General features: G+C 42.9%; 1 protein-coding gene across 2 annotated transcripts in view; it reads right to left on the bottom strand.

Annotated features, from left to right (window-relative positions):
- Positions 1 to 19,625, bottom strand: part of LOC109403733 (acetylcholinesterase) — a 104,532-nt gene that overhangs the window by 17,194 nt on the left and 67,713 nt on the right. For both annotated transcript variants that reach the window (XM_029862673.2, XM_029862677.2), the window contains exon 3: positions 3,612 to 3,862. In XM_029862673.2, the coding sequence (XP_029718533.1) occupies positions 3,612 to 3,849 (238 nt within the window). In that variant the 5' untranslated portion in view covers positions 3,850 to 3,862. The remainder of the gene's footprint in view (positions 1 to 3,611; positions 3,863 to 19,625) is intronic.

Here is a 19,625-nt window from a genome sequence, read left to right as displayed (position 1 = left end):
TTTTTGCAACATGCCCTGCCCACCGTATCCTTCCGGCTTTGGCCACCTTCTGGATGCTGGGTTCGCCGTAAAGAGCAGCGAGCTCGTGGTTCATCCTTCTCCGCCACACACCGTTCTCCTGCACACCGCCGAAGATCGTTCTTAGCACGCGTCGCTCGAAAACTCCGAGTGCTTGCAGGTCCTCCTCGAGCATGGTCCATGTCTCGTGCCCGTAGAGGACCACCGTCTTATGAGCGTTTTGTACATGGTGCATTTGGTGCGTGGGTGAATCTTTTTCGACCGCAGTTTCTTCTGGAGCCCGTAGTAGGCCCGACTTCCGCTGATGATGCGCCTCCGAATTTCACGACTCACGTTGTTGTCAGCCGTCAGTAAGGATCCGAGGTAGACGAATTCCTTCACCACCTCGAAAGTATCCCTGTCTATCGTAACACTACTACCCACACGGATCCGGTTCCGCCTACCAGCATGTACTTTGTTTTTGAGGCATTCACCATCAGTCCGACCTTTGCTGCTTCGCGTTTCAGGCGGGTGTACAGCTCTGCCACCGTTCCAAATGTTCTTGCAATAATGTCCATGTCGTCCGCAAAGCACCGGATTTTGTGAAAATCGTTCCCCGGCTGTTGAGCCCAGCTCGTCGCATCAAACCTTCCAGAGCGATGTTGAAGAGTAGGCATGAGAGTCCATCACCTTGTCGCAGTCCCCGGCGAGATTCGAATGAACTGGATAGTTCACCCGAAACCCTTACGCAGTTTTGCACACCGTCCATCGTTGCTTTAATCAGTCTAGTCAGCTTTCCAGGAAAGCCGTTTTCGTCCATGATTCTCCATAGCTCTGCGCGGTCGATACTGTCGTATGTCGCTTTGAAGTCGATGAACAGGTGATGCGTTTGGAGCTGGTGTTCACGGCATTTCTGGAGAATTTGCCGTACGGTGAAGATCTGGTCCGTTGTCGACCGGCTGTCGATGAAACCGGCTTGATAACTTCCCACGAACTCATTCGTTTTAGGTGACAGAAGACGGAAGATCATCTGGGATAGCACTTTGTAGGCAGCATTCAAAAAAGTGATCGCCCTGAAGTTCTCACATTCCAAATGGTCTCCTTTCTTGTGAATGGGGCAGATTACCCCTTCCTTCCACTCCTTCGGTAGCTGTTTGGTTTCCCAGATCCTGACTATCAGCCGATGCAGACAGGTGGCCAACTTTTCTGGGCCCATCTTGATGAGTTCAGCTGCGATACAATCCTTACCAGCTGCTTTGTTGGTTTTGAGCTGGCGAATGGCATCCTTAACTTCCCTCAGCGTGGGAGTTGGTTCATTTCCGTCCTCCACTGCATTGGCGTCGTCGTTTCCTCCGTTGCCGTGGGCTCCCGTGCCTACGTTCTCCACGCCGTTCAGGTGCTGATCGAAGTGCAGCTTCCACCTTCCGATCACCTCACGTCCGTCCGTCAAGAGGCCTCCGTCTTTATCCCTGCATATTTTGGCTCGCGGCACGAAACCGTTGCGGGATGCGTTAAGCTTCTGATAGAACTTCCGTGTTTCTTGGGAACGGCACAGCAGTTCCATTTCTTCACACTCCGCTTCTTCCAGGCGACGCTTTTTCTCACAAAGGAGGCGGGTCTGCTGTTTCCGCTTCTGTTTGTAACGTTCCACGTTCTGTCGAGTCCCTTGCTGCAGCATTACCGCCCTCGATGCGTTCTTCTCCTCCAAAACCGTTCTGCACTCTTCGTCGAACCATTCGTTCCGTCGATTCCGTCCCACGTATCCGATGGTGCTCTCGGCTGCGTCGTTGATGACTGCTTTCACTGTACTCCAGCAGTCCTCTAGAGGGGCCTCATCGAGCTCGCCTTCGTCTGGCAACGCGGCCTCGAGATTCTGCGCGTATGATGAGGCGACTCCGGTTGTTTCAGTCGCTCTAGGTTGTACCGTGGCGGTTGCCGGTACCGTACATTGTTGATGACTGAAAGTTTTGGGCGCAGTTTGACCATCACCAGATAGTGGTCGGAGTCGATGTTGGCGTCACGATAGGTTCTGACGTCGATGTCGGAGAAGTGCCGTCCGTCAATCAGAACGTGGTCGATTTGAGATTCCGTCTGCTGTGGTTATCTCCAGGTGTAACGATAAGGGAGGCTGTGTTGGAAAAAAGTGCTACGTATGGCCATATTTTCGGAAGCGGCGAAATCAATGGGTCGTAGGCCGTTTTCGCTCGTTTGCTGGTGGGCGCTGAACTTACCAATCGTCGGTCTAAATTCCTCCTCTTGGCCTACCTGAGCGTTCAAATCTCCTATGATGATCTTGATGTCGTACTCGCGTTCGAGCTGCGCGTAAAATGCGTCCTTGTCATCATCCGTGCTTCCGGAGTGTGGGCTGTGCACGTTTATTATGCTGAAGTTGAAGAATCGGCCCTTGATCCTCAACCTGTACATTCTTTCGTCGATCGGCCACCAACCGATCACGCGCCTCTGCATATCACCCATCACGATGAAAGCTGTTCCCAGCTCGCGTGTGTTGCCGCAGCTCTGGTAGATGGTATGATTACCTCTAAACGTTCGCACCATGGATCCTGTCGAAAAGACCTCCTGCAGCGCTACGATGCCGAACCCGCGGTCCTTCAGTAGATCGGCGAGTATGCGGGTGCTCCCAATGAAGTTGAGAGATCGGCAGTTCCACGTACCGAGTTTCCAATCGCAAGTCCATTTTGTTCGCTGGGGTCGTTGCCGTTGGTCTCGGTTCGTATTATTCTGTTGCTGATTTTCCGCTACAATGTTTTTTACGGCTGGCTCGTAGGGCCTGACACCAACCCCCTACTTTCCGGAGGACCATAGTGCACAGTTGAGCTTAGAGTCCTTCCCTGGCACTCGAACGTAGATCAGCCGCCCCTTACATGGAGATCAGACGCTGTTGTGAGCCGCTCCTCCTGGAGAACAGACGCTCAGGTTTGTCGAAGCAAACCACCCCTTCCCTGTCAGCCTACGACCAAAGTTCCCACCGGGGTTGGTTACCCGATCTTCCCTAAGGTTGCTCATAGTTTCCGGCCGGTACCGCGAGGAGGTGGGGATAGGAGTTGCTGGGCAGAGGCTAGTGGATCACAATGGGATCTGCATTGCGCAGCATATCCAGCCTTTACCGTGCCACATCTTTATGTAAACCAGGCAAATTGAATTCACCTTCGAGTCCCATGTGTCAAGTCTCAAGCCTGATAATGTTAAACATATGTTTCAGAAAGTATTTAGGAAGTGCTTTGATTTCCAAATTTTGTTGTTTGATGACAAGGAAATAATAAATAAATAAATCATTTTTGAATGTTATTGTTTTTATTCGATCGTTTATAATCAATCTAATTTAGATGCAAAAAAGTGCAAGAATTCAGTACATACTATGAAAAATAGTTAAAATTTATAAAACCACATCAGATAACAACAAAATAACAAACCATTTGGCAAGTGCAATCACGAATAGAGGAAAAGTATAAATAGTGAACAAATATCAATAAATTTCAATGCTAAAAAGAATTCTGAATAGAAAAACATACGAAGACATAGAAAAAAGTACGAGGCAGGAAACTGGAAACAGCCGAGAGTGAAAAAATATTGTCTAACCAATAATTGATAATTACCTGAGTCTTTGTTCAGCGCCGGCTCTTCAACTAACGATGACGACGATTGCGAGGATGACGATAACGAGGATGATTGTGAGTATTTCGAGCCTAGCTGATGCGCCGTGGAACTACCGATGTCATGATGCCGGCAGTGGACCGACTGCACCAGGATGGAGTAGATGCCCAAACTGCACAGTATCAGATGTCGGATGTGACATGGACCTAGCAATCGGGTTATTAGGCCTCGGATCTCCATGGCTTGGAGAAATCTGCAACCGAGAGAAGAATATTGGTGCATCGTTAATGTTTGAGGTAATTGGCATATGTATGTAGAAGAATAGATTTAATCTTCAAGATTGATCAGATGTTTATTCGCATTATACATCTGACAGTTTTAAAAAGTTGATTTCAACCAGTAACTATGACAGTTCAGAATTCCCAGTTGCTAATTTGCAAATGATCGGTTTCTTCTATCAAATTCAGTTTGTAAGCTGCTTTGTGTATGTATCTAACTAGAGTGCCAGGTGTTGATTCCGCCTACAGGGCACTGACTAGGACTCTATCCACATTCAATCACCTAGGCGGGAACTTTTTTCCCGCACTTACTTATGGACGAGTACTGCGTTAATGGGGAACGAGTAAATTGGAAAAGTTCCAAATGGCTCCACCGGTAGGTTTACGAGCGTAGAAATAATTAGTTTCCGGTGTGGACAAACATCACTTAGTTCAGACTAGGCCTCAGAAATATGGTCTGCTACACGATATACATATGTAAAATGATGATTAGCAGACAAAGCTCTCAGTAAATTCCAGTAGAAGTGCTAAAAAAACTCATAAGTTGAGAAGCAGGCTTTTTCCAGTAGGGATGTTATGCCAAGAAGAAGAAGAAGATGACTATTAATCTCTTTTTGTATCACAAGAACAACAGACGAAGGTTGAACCATGTGGCGCCGGGTTTTGAAGCGAAAACTATATGAAGTTCATTGTCGTTACCCAATTGACCAGCTTCCGGAGTCCCTGTAACCCGTTCAGCATTGACCAGACCTGCCCAGAACCCCCCAAAAACGGTCCTAAACAATATGTTTCTCATTTCAGTGAAGTGTGCAGAGAAGTTATGCAATAAAATGCATAAAGGGAATACATTTATGGATTTTCAAGCACATAGCAACGATGAAAACTAATATTTCGGATGTTCCGGATTTCCGGAACCAATAATTAGTCAATATTAATGTCTATAATCAAAGTCCACGTAAATACCTTTCCAACGATTCTTGGACGGTCCTGATTACTTGTTTGATTGCAAAGTTATAGCTTGTCAAAGTTAGGGTCTCAAAAGCGGCTTTTTTCAGTTGAAGCAGGTTCCCGGTGGCCACAGTGGTCAAATCCGCATTTCTCCGGTGGTTTTAAAAACTAGACTTGTGGCCCTTTCATTTGAGCCAAAGAGATCCAAAATCGGACAAGCTACTGATTTTTGCGAGCTGTTCAAAGTTCGGGGTCAAAAATGATCCCAGGGTCTTATTTGTAACTTTTTTTTAGGGACTAAGGAAAGTTATTCTGAAAAATATTAAAAACTCATCGAATTCGTTAAAGAATTTTTAGCAAGACTCGATATTTTGATAAATATTTTTTTATCTGCCCCCTCAAAATGCCATTTTGGGCCAAACATTTTGGAAGGGGGGGAGACAAAAAGTCAAAAATAAATTTGTATCAGCCTAAAGTTCAATAAGCTGTAACTTTTCACAGAGTGCATCAAGAATTCTCAAATTTTGACTGTTTGTCACCCTATTTCATGTGCAACATTTGTGCTCGATTGGTTAATCTTTCGCGAATCTGGTACCGTTCACGTAAAACACTATTTTTAGACAACTAATTTTTGAACTGTCATATCTTCGACACCAGTGAACGGAATTGAATGAAATTTTGAATGTTTATCAACAATGTATAAATGCTTCACAAGTTATTAAAACATATGTACTTTTTGAGCGTAGAAAAAAGTTATGATGCACTAACACTAACACTAACTCGAAAAAATACATTTTTTTACAACAATGTCATTAAATTTTAGTTTTGATATCCAAAGAATTTTTTCTTCTGTTCTCAAGATATACAATACATACCTTATTAGATAGGGTGAAAATGTCAAACCGGTATAACTTTTTTAGTCGTGAGAAAATAACACATTTGATAACGTCATATCCAGTACCAATACATTGTTGATAAACGTTAAAAATTTCATTCAAATCGGTTGGCTGGTTTCCGAGATATGACAATTCAAAAATTAGTTGTCTTAAAAATAGTGTTTTACCAGAATGTTTATAGCTTCGCGAAAGATTAATCAATCGAACTCAAATTTGTACAAATGCACATTGGTCGGCCTCCATACAAAGGGGCGGCCGAAACTTCCAATAACGAATTTGATATTTTTAAGCTTTATTTCATCTTATTACAAAGTTAATGTATGGTACTTTTATAATCCTTGATTTAAAGTATACCAGCTTTTGAATTTCAATGATAATTTCACTGCCAAAGTGACCTAAGTCATAAAATTGAAGAATTAACCATTCGAAAAGAGTTAATATGTATTATTTATTTTGAGAAAGGAATATATGTTTTATGTTATCCAGCAATGTGTTGAACAGTTTGCACGTATGGTACAAAATTAATATGTCACACTTTTCAATTTTTTATATATTATACCCAAGGAATTTTGATAATTTTGAAGTGTCGTCACGTGTCGCCCCAATTACGAATAGCACATCTTAAAGATCATGCTTAGGAATGCAAAAAACGTTTAAATATTTTGCAGACATTTGCAGGTTTTCAAATTAAAGCTATTTAAAAAAGTATTGTTTTTTTTTTCACATATTTTATGAAATTTTTCCATTTTTGACAGAATCAAAATTAATCTTCCCACATTTTTAACACGTTTTGAACAAACATGATTCAATTTGATCGAAAGTTAATCATTTAATTGAATTCATTCAATTGAATTACTAACAAAAAACTCTTAAATTGTGGGGTTCATTGACTTATACAGTTTTTGAAAATATTGAAGTTACGTAATTTTTAATACCCCTTTTGAAACACTCAAAATACTATATAATATATCTAGACAACCTATAACTTCGATTGAACACATAAAAAAGAGTTTTGGCCAAACTTTTTTTTCCTACCATTGTGCAATGATTATATTGGTTAATAAGCAGTCAAAATTTGAGATTTTTTGATACATTCCATGAAAAGCTACAGCTTGTTGAACTTTTTTGTTGGAGAAAAAAAGTTGCCTATGCAGCTGCCAACAGTGCATTGCGGCAGCCATAGGGTCTTACACCAGTTTAAACTAGGGTAATCTCCCCATCAAAAGGCCAATTGATCATCTGTGTATGTTCAATAGTTGTACTTGTCAAACATTGGCTCGTACAAGGATTCAGCATCGAACTATTCACTTGTTTTTCTGTGCAATCATGTACCGATTGAACTGCAAAGAATAGTTTTCTATTTTACTTCTCCATTTGGCCCTTGGTTGTCCCAGTGGGACAGCCTATTTGACACGTCGTACAGTCCGGTACATGTATCCATATATCCATAGAAATACACATGTGAAGTCCTGTCTATTTCTCAAACCCGGCAGCTCAACACGTTATTGTGATAGTTACCGTTTATGTATGCACGATGAAAAGCGGACGAGGAACACATGGGGCTAAATATAATTATCACGGCCAGCAATCACGTTCATTCATGTGTTGTGGGCGTTCATTAAATTAACTTTCATGAAGTTTTCACGCCTCAAATGGTCCATTATTCGAAAATGTGATTGTCATTCACACGATAATCATTCGATTAATTCGATGTTGATCGAAGCCAACCATCCGTAAGGGGAGGTATGATGGGGAACTGTTAGTGGCCTCGTCAGATTTTGAAGTGTTTGCTGTCTCTGTTTTTTATAGGGTTGAGAATGGGAAATTACATGGGGGAAATGGCGGCCTTGGCAGTTTCGTAATGGTAAGGGGTTAAATGGAAGTGTTGAGTTTAATCATCTGCATGAAGATGTATCATATGTATACTATCTAGCAGTAAATTAATATGGAGTCGTTGCTAAAAATTGCAGCACTTAAAGTTTGGCACCACCCAAAAAGGGAATTGAAATGGGGTAAACCCAGAATCCGTTGAAATGTGCTTAGAGGCTATATTTCGAAGGATATTGAAATCGTCGGGGCATAATTAAAGACAAAATTTGTACTCCAACATAGCTCAAATCTTCAAGAGTACAGTTTTGAAGAACGCGCTTGAGCCTAGCTATTTAGCACTGTAGTTGGAGGAAATGCCAATGCAGAACCCGTAGCTTCCGGGAAGGTAAGCCCAGCTCCCTGGGTTAGTGGGTTGGTGTCAGGCCCTGCGAGCCAGCCGTAAAAAAGACTAGCACCGGAAAATCAACAAGAGAAGAATGCGAACCGATACCAATGGCGATGACCACAGCGACAAAAAGGGACTTGCGATTGGAAGCTCGGTACGTGGAACTGCAGATCTCTCAACTTCATCGGGAGCACCCGCATACTCGCCGATATACTGAAGGACCGCGGGTTCGGAATCGTAGCGCTGCAGGAGGTTTGTTGGACAGGATCTATGGTGCGAACGTTTAGAGGTAATCATACCATCTACCAGAGTTGTGGCAGCACACGCGAGCTGGGAACAGCTTTTATAGTGATGGGCGACATGCAGAGGTGCGTGATCCGACATTATCGACGTCAGGACCTATCGTGGCGCTAATATCGACTCCGATCACTACCTGGTGATGGTTAAACTGCGCCCAAAACTCTCCGTTATTAACAATGTACAGTACCGGCGGCCACTCCGGTACGATCTAGAGCGACTGAAGCAACTGGATGTCGCCACCGCATACGCGCAGAATCTCGAGGCAGCGTTGCCTGACGAGGGTGTGCTCGATGTGGCCCCTCTGGAGGACTGCTGGAGTACAGTCAAAGAAGCCATCAACAACGCAGCCGAGAGCACTATCGGGTACGTAGAACGGGGTCGACGAAACGATTGGTTCGACGAGGAGTGCAGAGCGGTTCTGGAGGAGAAGGATGCAGCGCGGCCGGTAATGCTGCAGCATGGAACCCGACATAATGTGGAGCGAAACAGACAGAAGCGGAAGCAGCAGACCCGTCTCTTCCGGGAGAAAAAGCGCCACCTGGAAGAAGCGGAGTGCGAGGAAATGGAACTGCTGTGCCGTTCACAAGAAACACGTAAGTTCTACCAGAAGCTCAACGCATCCCGCAAAGGCTACGTGCCGCAAGCCGAAATCTGCAGGGATCTCCTGACGGACGGACGTGAGGTGATTGAAAGGTGGAAGCAGCACTTCGACGAGCACCTGAATGGCGAGAAGAATGTAGGCACGGAGGACCAAGGCAGCGGAGGAAATGACTATGTTGGTGCAGCAGAGGACGGGAACGAACCAACTCCCACACTGAGGGAATTTAAGGATGCCATCCACCAGCTCAAAAACAACAAAGCGGCTGGTAAGAACGGTATCGCAGCAGAACTCATCAAGATGGGCCCGGAAAAGTTGGCCATCTGTCAGCACCAGTTCGTAGTCAAGATCTGGGAAACCGAACAGCTACCGGAGGAGTGGAAGGAAGGGATAATCTGTCCCATCAACAAGAAAGGCGACAAGTTAATGTGTGAGAACTTTCGAGCGATCACCATTTTCAATGCCGCCTACAAAGTGCTATCCTAGATCATCTTCCGTCGTCTTTCACCTAAAGTAAATGAGTTCGTGGGAAGTTACCAAGCCGGTTTCATCGACGGCCGGTCGACAACGGACCAGATCTTCACCGTACGGCAAATCCTCCAGAAATGCCGTGAATACCAGGTCCCAACGCATCACCTGTTCATCGACTTCAAAGCGGCATACGACAGCATCGACCACAAAGAGCTATGGAAAATCATGGACGAGAATAGCTTTTCCGGGAAGCTTACCAGACTGATAAGAGCAACGATGGACGGTGTGCAGAACAGCGTAAGGATTTCGGGTGAACTATCCAGTTCATTCGAATCTCGACGGGGACTATGACAAGGTGATGGACTTTCCTGCCTACTCTTCAACATCGCCCTGGAAGGTGTTATGCGACGAGCCGGGCTCAACAGCCGGAGTACGATCTTCACGAAATCCGGCCAATTTGTCTGTTTTGCGGATGACATGGATATTATTGCTAGAACATTTGGAACGGTGGCAGAACTGTACACCCGCCTGAAACGCGAAGCAGCAAAGGTCGGACTGGTGGTGAATGCGGCTAAGACAAAGTACATGCTGGTAGGTGGGACTGAGCGAGACAGGACAAGCCTTGGCAGCAATGTTACGATAGACGGGAATACTTTCGAGGTGGTAGAAGAATTCGTCTACCTTGGTTCCTTGCTAACGGCTGACAATAACGTGAGCCGTGAAATTCGAAGGCGCATCATCAGTGGAAGTCGTGCCTACCATAGGCTCCAGAAGAAACTGCGGTCAAAAAAGATTCACCTCCGCACCAAATGTACCATGTACAAGACGTTAATAAGACCGGTGGTTCTCTATGGACACGAGACATGGACGATGATCGAGGAGGACCTGCAAGCACTCGGAGTTTTCGAGCGACGCGTGCTAAGGACGATCTTCGGAGGCGTGCAGGAGAACGGTGTGTGGCGGAGAAGGATGAACCACGAGCTCGCTGCACTTTACGGCGAACCCAGCATCCAGAAAGTGGCCAAAGCCGGAAGGATACGATGAGCAGGGCATGTTGCAAGAATGCCGGACAACAACCCTGCAAAGTTGGTGTTTGCTAACCATCCGGTTGGTACAAGAAGGCGTGGAGTGCAGAGAGCATGATGGGCGGACCAGGTGGAGCGTGATCTTGCCAGTGTTGGGCGTGACCGAGGTTGGAGAGCTGCAGCTGCAAATCGAGTATTATGGCGGCAAATTGTTGATTCAGTATTATCATGAATTTGATGTTAACTAAATAAATGAATGAACCGTTCAAAAATGCGTCATGATGGTTGTCAATATCGGGATGCATGTTCAGCCCAATCCGTTGAACGGTTACTTTAAAACGGTGCTGTAGACAATTTGAACTACACATGTACTCCAAATACCTTGTTGATGAAAATCTGTGTAAACTTTCATCTCACAATGACCCGTTCCCAAGCCCGTTTCGAAGTACGTTGAGAAACGAGAGATTCACGCATTTTTATCTGTTTTGTGTCATATAGGCACAACTCAAAATCAGAAAACTATTTTCAATAGTCTTTGAAAAAATGGTGATATAAAATTCATAAAACGGATAGTCCTTCAAGTCCCTCCAAGATATAATAATCAGGCGACGGATGCCGCGAGCACGAACTGACGAAGTGCGAAATAAACGGCGAGTGGTGCTCGCCGTTGCTAAAGTCGCGCTGAATACTGAGATAAGGGCAAGCAAAAAGGCTTGCTTTGAGGGTCTCTATCAGAGTACATACCAATGCGGATCCTGATGGCCAAGACAAGAGGTGTAATAGATAATACAGCGAAGTCTTATGAGAGGGGCTTTTTTAGCGTTATGATCTTAGTCGTTGGCCTCCTTTGGACAGCAAGGGACTGGGGCTGGCGATGAGAAGAGGGTCACCGATGAGGATCCTGGGATGTTCAGGTCTGCTATACAGAACGCTTGCACGGGGGAGTTTTCCGGAGGTGTGGAAGTAGCAGAGCCTATTCTATGGCCAAAGGCGGGTAAACCACCCAGAGACTCGTCGAGATACATATACATAGACCAATATGCTTGATCGACACAACGGGAAAGGTGCTCGAAAAGATCATTCTCAATCGAATGTTGAGGCACACTGAGGGTGTAAATGGTCTCTTGAGCAGCCCGTTCGGCTTACGGAAGGAGAGGTCGACCGTATATGCTATCCTGTCGGTTACAAAGGCAGTCGAGATAGTGCTCCAGCAGTGCAGTAGTGACTCTGGATGTAAGGAACGCGTTCAATAGCGCCAGTTAGACGGCTATTGCCGATGCGCTCCTGCGTCTGGGAATACCCGGGTACAAGATTCTCAGAAGTTACTTTTAGAACCAAGTAAACAGAGGTGAGACGGAAGTGCTTTCACATAACCTCAGGAATCCCGCAAGGTTCCATCCTGGGTCAGGTGCTAAAGAATGTCATGTACAAAGAGGTGTTGAGATTAATGTTCCCGATGGGAGTGGCAATCGTCGGCTTCGCTGACGATACGTTGGAAGTCTACGGTTAATCGATCGAATAAGTGGAATTGACTGCTACCCACTCGATTGCAGTTGTGGAGAAGTGGATGAGATCCAGGAAACTGGACTCGGATCACCACAAAACTAAGGTGGTGGTTATGAACAACCGAAAGTCGGGACAGCAAACATTGATCAGTTTAGGTGGTTGCACTATCACTTCGAAGCGCTCCGTCAAACACTTGGGGTGGTGATGATCGATGAGCTTTCCTTTGGTAGCCACGTTGGTTACGCCTGCCTACACAGCTATAGCGGCACTGTCCCGGCCCAAGTAACACACTTGTCACCGAAGAGTCACGGAGGTGCAGGTTTTTGTTGCGTAGAAGTCACTGTGATTATTTCTAGCAAATGAGTACCTACTTATTTGTTAGAATTAAGTCAAAATGACCTCTGTGCAACAAAACGCTGCGCCACCGTGACTCTTCGGTGACAATTGTGTTATGGATGTTATGGATGATGTCCAATTGCTGTGCGGTGTATGCCAGCAAGCGCAAGCTTATATGTAGCTAGTGTCGTCTTGTCCATGGTAAGGTATTACGGCACGGCTTGGGGCGTTGCTGTCGTGACGTCAGTCTACTGGGTTGGTTCCGAGCCCGTGGGGTCCCCGGTAAGATCAGGGCAGATAAAGGCCCCATGTCGGCACGTCCTTCTGTGGCGGCCATACTTACGGGAAGGTCAAATTATTGAGTAAGAGATCTATTCTTGATACTGCCTGCCTGCCGAGGACAAAGGGAATCTGGTAATAATCTTGGTGGACTCCCCAAAGCGAGTCATCGATGTTCGTTGCTGCAGTTCTGTTGTTGAGGAAAGATTAGTATCTAAGCAAGGACGATTTTTGGCGGTCTACAAGAGAACGATGTATGGCGGCGATGTATGGCGGCGATGTATGGGCATTCTGCACTATACGGCGTACCCAGAATTCAAGAAAATGGCACAGAAGGGAAGGCTACGGTGGGAAGGGCATGCTACAAGAATGCCGGGTGACAACTTTGTAAAGTTGGTTTACACCACAAATCCAATTAGCACAAAGATGTGGGAAGCACAGCGAGCGAGATTGTTGGTAGAATGTAAGGTCACGAAATCAAGCACGACCGATGAATGAGGTGGCAGTCGCATATCGAGTTTTATGGCGATAATTAGTTGATTATGTGCTCTCTGAATGTGATGTAGTTCTAATAAATGAAAAAAGTAAAATCATTGGATCGAAGAGCAGTTATCCCTGCGCTGACAATATAAATACTAATAAAAACGTTACAAAAGTTGATGCGACTAACTATTCAAGTTGCCTTCAACTGGCTTTATAAAATAAAATAAAACATTTGCCTTGCTGATAACCGGTAACTCAACTCAAGCACTAATTGCATGGATAAACTACATAGTTCGTTTGCTTCTTCACTTGAATCACAATGGGTGGGATCGTGATGGCATAAAAGTATTCCAGTCGCTAGCGTATATGTAGTCTATTGATTTGCCATTGCAAATCAGATTCCGTATGTAGTTAGTCAAAATGAACTTCAATTTCATCAGCAGCATCAGCAGCTAAAGGTCTGCCTCGGGTGGATTGCACTCGCTTCAATCACATTGGAACTGATGCGCACACCTTAGGGTAGGGTTGTCTATACTGTGTGCATACTGCTTATTCGCGTTTGTGCCTTTTCATTTCGGTGTGTAATGCTTATCCTTTGGCGGATACGCGTATTTCGAGTACCTCTTGTAATCTGCCTTGGAGTCAGTTATCCAAATATTTAATATTTTTTCGAACAATATGTTCCACTTCGCCATATAATATAATTAAAATATTTATAAAAAAAATCATTACCTACTGTTTCAGTATAAGAATTTATTGAGTAGGTACCGGCACTACTAGTACCGCAACCCTGCTAGGGGTCTGTTGCAATGCACTGCAACATCCGCAGCGAGGATGGTCCTGAGTCAGCCAGATACCGAGCTGCAGGACATCGGCTCATACCAAGTTGGTGTGTGAACGTACATAGGTATAAGGTGTACTTGTATGTGTGTAATTGAAAATGGACTGCTTGGCATTTAAATTCAGCAGTATTGTTTGTCATTTATGCAAATGAATCCGATGATAGGTAAGATAAATTTGCACGGCCTACATGCAGGCCAGCATAGGCGATGATGATGTTGGAACACGCTGCTGTTGTTGGTGGCTTCGTTCGTAGTACGGGAGATTTTGAGCTTGCTGCTGTGTCCTTGTTCCGATGCTGGTATTTTGACGCTTTCCGAGCTTTGAAGTTCCATGCGTCCAGGTTGCAGCCTTGTCGTGTCACTCGTATTGTTCGTAAATTTCGGATGGGCTTGAGGAAGTTTCCCAGCAGGAATGTCATGGTCGATGATTTACAATCGAGTGTGAACATTTTGTTCGATTACTTTTGAAGGAGAATTGGAAATGCTCTAGAAAATCAACCCTTTATTTGGGATAACCCAATGGGGGGTTGGGTGTTCAAATAGAGTTTCATTTTAATGGATTCATTCTTATTCTTTAAGGCGTAACGTCCCATCTGGGACAATGTCTGCTTTTCAATTTAAGTGTTCTTTGAGCACTTTCACAGTTATTAACTGAGAGCTTATTTTATGTCTAAGGAAATTCAGAAATTTTCCATTACGAAGATCACCCTCTCAGGGTTATTTAAGACCTTTCATGAGTTTCAGGTTGATTTCACCGGATTCCAAGAGGTTTTAAGGGGCTCTAAGGGGATTACGGGGGGAAGGGGTAGTGCTGTTAGAGTTGTTTCAGGAAGCTTTCAGTGGGATTTCAAGACGTTACAGAATAGTGTCGGATAGTTTCAGGTGTTTAAGAGATTTTGTTCCAGAGGGATTTCAATACAATTCAGGGGAAAATTTGGCATTAGAGTCGTTTTTGACCCAAACGTAGTGTACCGTCAGCGAGCTGCTGCCAACGTGGTGCAAAATGAAAGTTAAGGACAAACGTCTTGAAATCCCGCTTCAATATATAACAGTGCATCAGAAGTTCAGACGCACAAATCTCAAGAAGCAAGCCTCAAACAACAGTGAATTTTATTATTCTGTTCTTGTTCACTTCCTCTCCTCTTCTTGGCGTAACGTCCTCACTGGGACAAAGCCTGCTTCTCAGCTTAGTGTTCAATGAGCACTTCCACAGTTTTTAACTGAGAGCTTCCTCTGCCAATGACCATTTTGCATGTGTATATCGTGTGGCAGGCACGAAGATACTCTATGCCCAAGGAAGTCAAGGAAATTTCCTTTACGAAAAGATCCTGGACCGACCGGGAATCGAACCCGTCACCCTCAGCATGGTCATGCTGAATACCCGTGCGTTTACCGCCTCGGCTATATGGGCCTTGTTCACTTGTAATAAGCTTAAAATAAGAAGCGCAGATGCGCTGGTTTCGTTTACGAAGAGATTTGTGCTTTCAAAATCGTGAGTAGGTACCAAAGTCGGCCATTGTGGCGGCCATTTTGGGTTTCTAACAAATCTGTCCTTAAGGTCATCTGTTTCGGTGACCAACTGAGATTACTACTGGTTAGTGAAGTAAAGTTAGTAAATGGTAACGTATAGTGACGTTATTGTACACAGCAACTAATTTTGTAATGTCCAGGCGCGTAACTTCTGACAATGTATCACTTTACAAATGCAGTTTCACATGGTTACATCATTTTCAACATTTATAACACTTCATTATGTACGAAATTTTATGAAATCTTCAATTATTTCATGACAATAGTGATTCATGTCTCACTTTCAAGTTCCACAAGCTTGTGATTATAAAACAGCATACAAGGGATCTGAACCTATCTTCAGTATAGTGCTCCATTTTTCATCCTATCAAAAACAAAACGCGTTGTTTGTTTTGTTTCATTTTTATTTTTGTATTTTTTTGATAGGAGTGAGCATTAGGCCGTCCCTATTTTTGCAAAAGTTGGAAATGTTAAAAGTTCAATATTGCAAAACGATCGTTTTAGCTAAAAAACCATCATGACAAAATTTGAAGTCCGTATCTCATGGCTAAGTGGTCCCCCACGGGGCCTAAAGTTCTAAAAAATTGTATGGGGTCAAAAAAATCATGATTTTTTTCGACGAAAAAATTACACTTTTCTACTAGCATCGGTGATTTCAGGACCCTAAAGGGCCAAAAATGTGCTCAGAATTGCGATATCTCTTTTCGTTTTTGAGTTATCGTACAAAATATGGGAGGTTTACTCAGGGATTTCAAAAAATGGCCAAAATGTTCAATTTTAGGTAGGTTTTCGTCAATAACTCAGAAACGAAAAGAGATATCGCAATTCTGAGCACATTTTTAGCCCTTTAGGGTCCTAAAATCACCGATTCTAGTAGAATAGTGTAAATTTTTCGTCGAAAAAATTTCATGTTTTTTTTGACTACATACAATTTTTGAGAACCTTAGGCCCCGTGGGGGACCACTTAGCCTTGAGATACGGACTTCAAATTTTGTCATGATGGTTTTTCAGCTAAAACGATCGTTTTGCAATATTGAACTTTTAACATTTCCAACTTTTGCAAAAATAGGGACGGCCTAGTGAGCATATATGATAACATACATGATTGATTTTGGAATAGGATGAACATGAGGGGCATTGGCTGAAGAAAGGTGCTCATACCCTATTAATGGAAAAAGTTTTCTGCTTTTAAGTAGCACCGACATTTCGTTTAATATCGCATCAATTTTCACCATTGCCTATTGTCAGACACGAAACACGAAATTTCTATTGTATTCGCCAATATGAGCAAACAGGGTAGCTAGCCATTTGGGCAGTGGCCGATATTTTCGGCCACTCTGTCAATTCCAAACCAATTGACTTGACGTGACTTTTGTACACGGCTAAATACTATACATACGTATCTCACCGCGTTCCAAAAATTGTTGGTTCAAATTTGGCTGCGTTATAGCAGAAAAGTGCTCAAAATAGGAGCCCTGCCGAGATGGTTCCACTTCCCTACTCAGTGTTTTTCTGTATCACAAGTTCTCAATCAGTTTGACTCAATAGTTTCAATTTCAAAGTAAAGTTAATCATGCGAAACATTGTCGCGAAACGAAACGAAGTGCATACTCTTACATTCTCTAGGGCAGAGGTTCCCAAACTTTTAGCTATCGCGGCGCCCTTTGAAATTTCCAAAAATGTCGCGGAGCACCAAACATTTTAAAATAGTTTTTTTAATACTAAACAGCTTTCGCTATAAAATGTCAAAGGCAACATTGTGAAACACTTCTTATATCGTGTTTTCTTAGAATTCTGAGAAAATTTGGAAAACTATTTTTTTTTAAATAAATTTCTCAAAGATAATTTTAATCAAAAATTATGGTGATTTCATCATAGAAGCTTTATAAAAGAGCAAACAACTCAGATGTACAGGTAAAACAAACTGCTGCTTTTTAATAATTCAGCCAAAAATTCTAATGCGTTTGCGATAAAAAGAACTAAAGAATTCCAATTGAAATAAAATGACTTCACAGAACTTCACCTAAGTATCATTTTTTTACGGAATTTGCAAAGCAACACTTTCAAACACTTTTATTTATTTTGGAAAATTTAGGCACATGAAGAGATTGTTAAGAACCTGTCAGGTTTTTGATTGAACTCTTTATTTTCATAAATTTCGACTTAACCCTTTGAGGTTGGAGTGGCCATATATAAGCCCAGTGATGAAGCCGAGCATGGCAAACTTATCTAAAGTTCAGTGAGATTGCGGCAGTACTGATGAAACAGTCCGGTTCAAAAAGGTTAAAGCTAGCTCTTCACAATGTCACAACGGCAAACTTGCATGCCGCTAGCTGTCCCAACGACCTTGTAATTATTCTGAAAAGAACGCAAATAAGGTTCTTGAAAGAAAAACTTTGAACAAGTTATAGTTGAATCAAAAGCTAAGTTGAAGCTTATAAGGTCCATAAATAATTTTAATAATTTAAAATTTAAACATTTTAAAATTTGGTGTCAATTGATATGTTTAAAAAGGAAACCAGAAATCCTGTGGAACAAATGAGGAAAGATTAAAAAAAAACTATGAAGCGACACTAGTTTTACTAAACAAAACAAAATTAAAGGTGTTCCGCAATTCAAATAAAGAGTTTGTTTTTGTTTGTTTCGTCACAACTCAAAAGCCTGCGGCGCACCTGGGAAAGGTTCGCGGCGCACAGTTTGGGAAGTACTGCTCTAGGGAATGGCTTTCTGGGAATTCACATACAACCTGCAAAGCTGGTAAATTAGCCTACTTCCTTTTGGGCAATAATAACATTTTACAAGGCTAGATTGTGATAGGAACACTTTTGAACATGAATCCTGATAAATACTAGAATCTTTTCGTAAGAGTAATTTCCTTGCCTTCTAGCTTTGCATGAATCATTCTTTTAGACCGTTCTAGACATGACGTGCAATGACGGAATGGCGTCCAGTGTTGCGATCTTTCTTAAAGATCATCTTGAAGTTCACCATCAGGGATGTGAACTACCCGAGCAAAGTTTCATAATAATCGGATAACATACTGTGTTATCTGATATCAAAAATAATTAACTAAATTTGTTCTCATTGTGGCTGAATAAGCAGGCAACATAACAAGCATGATAACAACCAAGAATACCCGTGATACCATTAAAATATCTCATTATGTTATCATCAAAGGCATCCTGATAACATCTTCTGTAAATCTATCAATTTTATCCAATTGAAAACTCATTTTGTTATCAGAAAGATATTTGCAACGGTCATTGATAACAAACTTCCGTTGTTGTTGTCGACGATGGTGCCCCCAGTTTGACAGGTAATGGTAACATGAACTGCCAAGTTGATAACACAAAATTGTAAAATGAGTTCTTAAGCGAACACTAGTTATCAGTTTGTTATTGCTCAGTTATTGGACTTTGCTCGGGTATACAAACATTACTTACTTTCAGTAGTATGGTTTGCACCAAAGACGGTGTAATAAAGCTAAGCATCTCTGGCCTGATTACAGACCGGTTAAACAATTTCACAAATTGCAACTTATATTGATGAAAATTTAGTTGGATATGTATTCCCAACGTGCAGTATTGTGCCTGCTACTTGAAAAGTTCGAGCATTAGAGCCAGAGTGACATTTTCCATGTCTCTTCACCTTGACGTTATTATATAATGTGGATAGTATTTTCCAAAGATTTTTTGGTTGAAATCCATAACGAGCAACTACATCTGGCTATACGAATAACAAAAATAATGATTTAGTTTGTTTTATTCAAGTTATTAGTGGAAGAGAGAATCGACGAAGAGAAAGCGATCAAATCAGCTAGGCCCTGATGAAAAATCATGAACTACACCAGACCATTATCCATACACTGAAACACCCATACATTAAAATCGACCATTTTATTTTTTTTTTTTGTGTGGGACCTCAGAATATTTTGTATGAGTCGTCACACTTAGCTGACACCCCCTCCCTCCTCAAAGCGTAACGTTATTTATGGACATTCCCTAATGGAAAATCGAAGAAAATCAATTATTGCAGATACAAATGTGGAAACGCTGATTGAGAATCAAGCTGAGTAGCAGGGTCCATTCTCATAACAATACAATATCAGGAAATCGAGAATCTCTAATATGTTGCACCTTGCGAAGTACTCTTTCTTTTTGCAACAAATCTAAGAGTGCATGTTGCTATCAATCACTCATTTGCCAGCAAAATCTCTGCTAGGTTTCTTCGAGACAACACCACCTAGATTGACGGCAAAACTGTTTCCAATCTTGACAGAACACTCCCAGCATGTGAGTGTGATTTCGTG

The sequence above is a fragment of the Aedes albopictus genome, chromosome 3, assembly GCF_035046485.1.
Source record: "Aedes albopictus strain Foshan chromosome 3, AalbF5, whole genome shotgun sequence".
Lineage (NCBI taxonomy): Eukaryota > Metazoa > Arthropoda > Insecta > Diptera > Culicidae > Aedes > Aedes albopictus.
This window is presented reverse-complemented; position numbering and strand designations above follow the sequence as displayed.